The 1,745-nt window shown below is 51.2% G+C and overlaps 1 protein-coding gene across 1 annotated transcript; it reads left to right on the top strand.

Moving 5' to 3' along the window:
- The first annotated feature begins 504 nt into the window (after nucleotides 1-504).
- Nucleotides 505-1,035, top strand: LOC126236103 (basic proline-rich protein-like). The gene has a single exon (XM_049945210.1). It carries the CDS (start codon nucleotides 505-507, stop codon nucleotides 1,033-1,035), a length of 531 nt encoding a protein of 176 aa, XP_049801167.1.
- The last annotated feature ends 710 nt before the right edge of the window (nucleotides 1,036-1,745 follow it).

Below are 1,745 nucleotides of genomic sequence, written 5' to 3' on the forward strand. Positions count from 1 at the left end.
TAATGGTTTCTGAATGTTCATATCGATTCAGAAGAATGAAATTGCATTGAAAAAAACTAATTCTAGCATAAATAAGATTCAGTTAATTTGTTCAATAACGTATGTGTTCAAGCAGATTTCATCCCTTCCCTTCCAGCTACTGACAATCAAGAATTTATTGAACCAGAACCTGATCCAAGAAAGAGAAAGAAACGGACAATTTGCCTCATGTGTATGATGAAGAAGAAACTTGGTGGCTTTGGTGGTGGCGGCTGCGGTGGTGGCCGCTGTGGAGGAGGCATGGGTCGTGTCATGTCGATCCCTGTGCCTATACCGATGCCTGTGTTTATTGGTGGCAAAAGCAGTGGCTGTGGCCAACCGAGATGCGGCGGTGGTGGCAGATCCATGCCCAGTGGCAGGGGCAGCTGTGGCTATGGCGGCTGCGGTGGCGGCGGCGGCGGCGGCAACAGACAAAGCACCAAGCCGGCAGAGGTTGTGGTGCCTCTCAATATCAAAGTCACTGTGATGCCGAGCGGCGGTGGCGGCGGTGGTGGCTGCCAAAGAGGGGGCTGCAACCAGGCGCCTCCTCCCCCTCCTCCTCCTCCTCCTCCCCCTCCCCCTCCCCCACCACCCCCACATTACCCACCCAGGGGAGGCGGCTGTCCAACTGGAGGCTGTTACCAGCCTGCCCCACAGCCAGTGCGCTACCAGCCTTCCAGCTCAAAACAGATGGCCAACCCAACAAAGGTGGTGGTGGTGGTTATACCAAGCAGTGGTGGCAGTGGCAGTGGCGGCAGCCGTGGTGGTTGCCCGACAGGAGGCTGCTACCAGATGCCATCTCCACCTCCACGCCCACCCAGTGGGGGTGGATGTCCAATGGGAGGCTGTTACCACCCTGCACCACAGCCAGCACAGTACCATCCCTCCGGCTGTGGTGGTGGTGGTTGCAATGCTCAGCCCCAGATGTGCTCCACCTGTGGTGGTGGTGGGGGCGGAGGAGGGCATTCATACAGCCAGGCCTCCAGTCAAGCGTCCAGCTACAGCTCCGGCTGGTAAGTCATCCCTCTCTCGTTTTATGTACAACTACCTTCTGCTCCAAAGACCCTTCCCACTTACTACTATATTTTAATCTACCGATCCCCAAAAAAAAGAAGTGAAATTCTCGTTACAGTCATCTGTAGGTTGAAATAACCTATTAAGTTCAGATCAAGGTAGAGGACGTCGAATCGAGTAAAATTTTTGAGATAACCAAAGGTCGAAATCAACAAGAATTGTGTGGAAGAGTGTGTATCTGAACTGACTTGCCCTAGCTAGTGCCTCATATGCTAAAGAGCCCAGTAGCTAATTAAATTAGTTATTTTCAGCGGTCCCATGAACCATGGACCTTGCCATCGGTGTGGTGGCTTGCATGCCTCAGCTATACAGGTTGAAAGGTCAGATCAAAGTGTGGTTCCTGGAAAGGGGCATCAGCTTTTTAAGTAGTTGCAGAGCCAACAGTCTGGATGAACGACAGATGTGGCCTTGTAACATTAACCAAAACGGCCTCACTGTGCTGGTACAGCGAACAGCTGAAAGTATGGGGAAATGAGACCCCAATTTTTCAAGAAGGGCATGCAGCTCCACCCTATGGTTAAATAATGATGGCATCCTATTGGATAAAATATTTGTCCCCCGTTAGGATCTCTGGGCGGGGATTACTTAGGAGGCTGTCTTCATCAGGAGAAACAAAACTGATTAGAAAATTTAAAAAGCCAAATGGATAGCTT

This window comes from Schistocerca nitens, chromosome 1 (assembly GCF_023898315.1).
Source record: "Schistocerca nitens isolate TAMUIC-IGC-003100 chromosome 1, iqSchNite1.1, whole genome shotgun sequence".
NCBI classification, from domain to species: domain Eukaryota; kingdom Metazoa; phylum Arthropoda; class Insecta; order Orthoptera; family Acrididae; genus Schistocerca; species Schistocerca nitens.

Bases quoted from the DNA above. Each gene is read 5' to 3' on its own strand.
- LOC126236103 (XM_049945210.1), top strand. From the start codon at position 505: ATGCCGAGCGGCGGTGGCGGCGGTGGTGGCTGCCAAAGAGGGGGCTGC.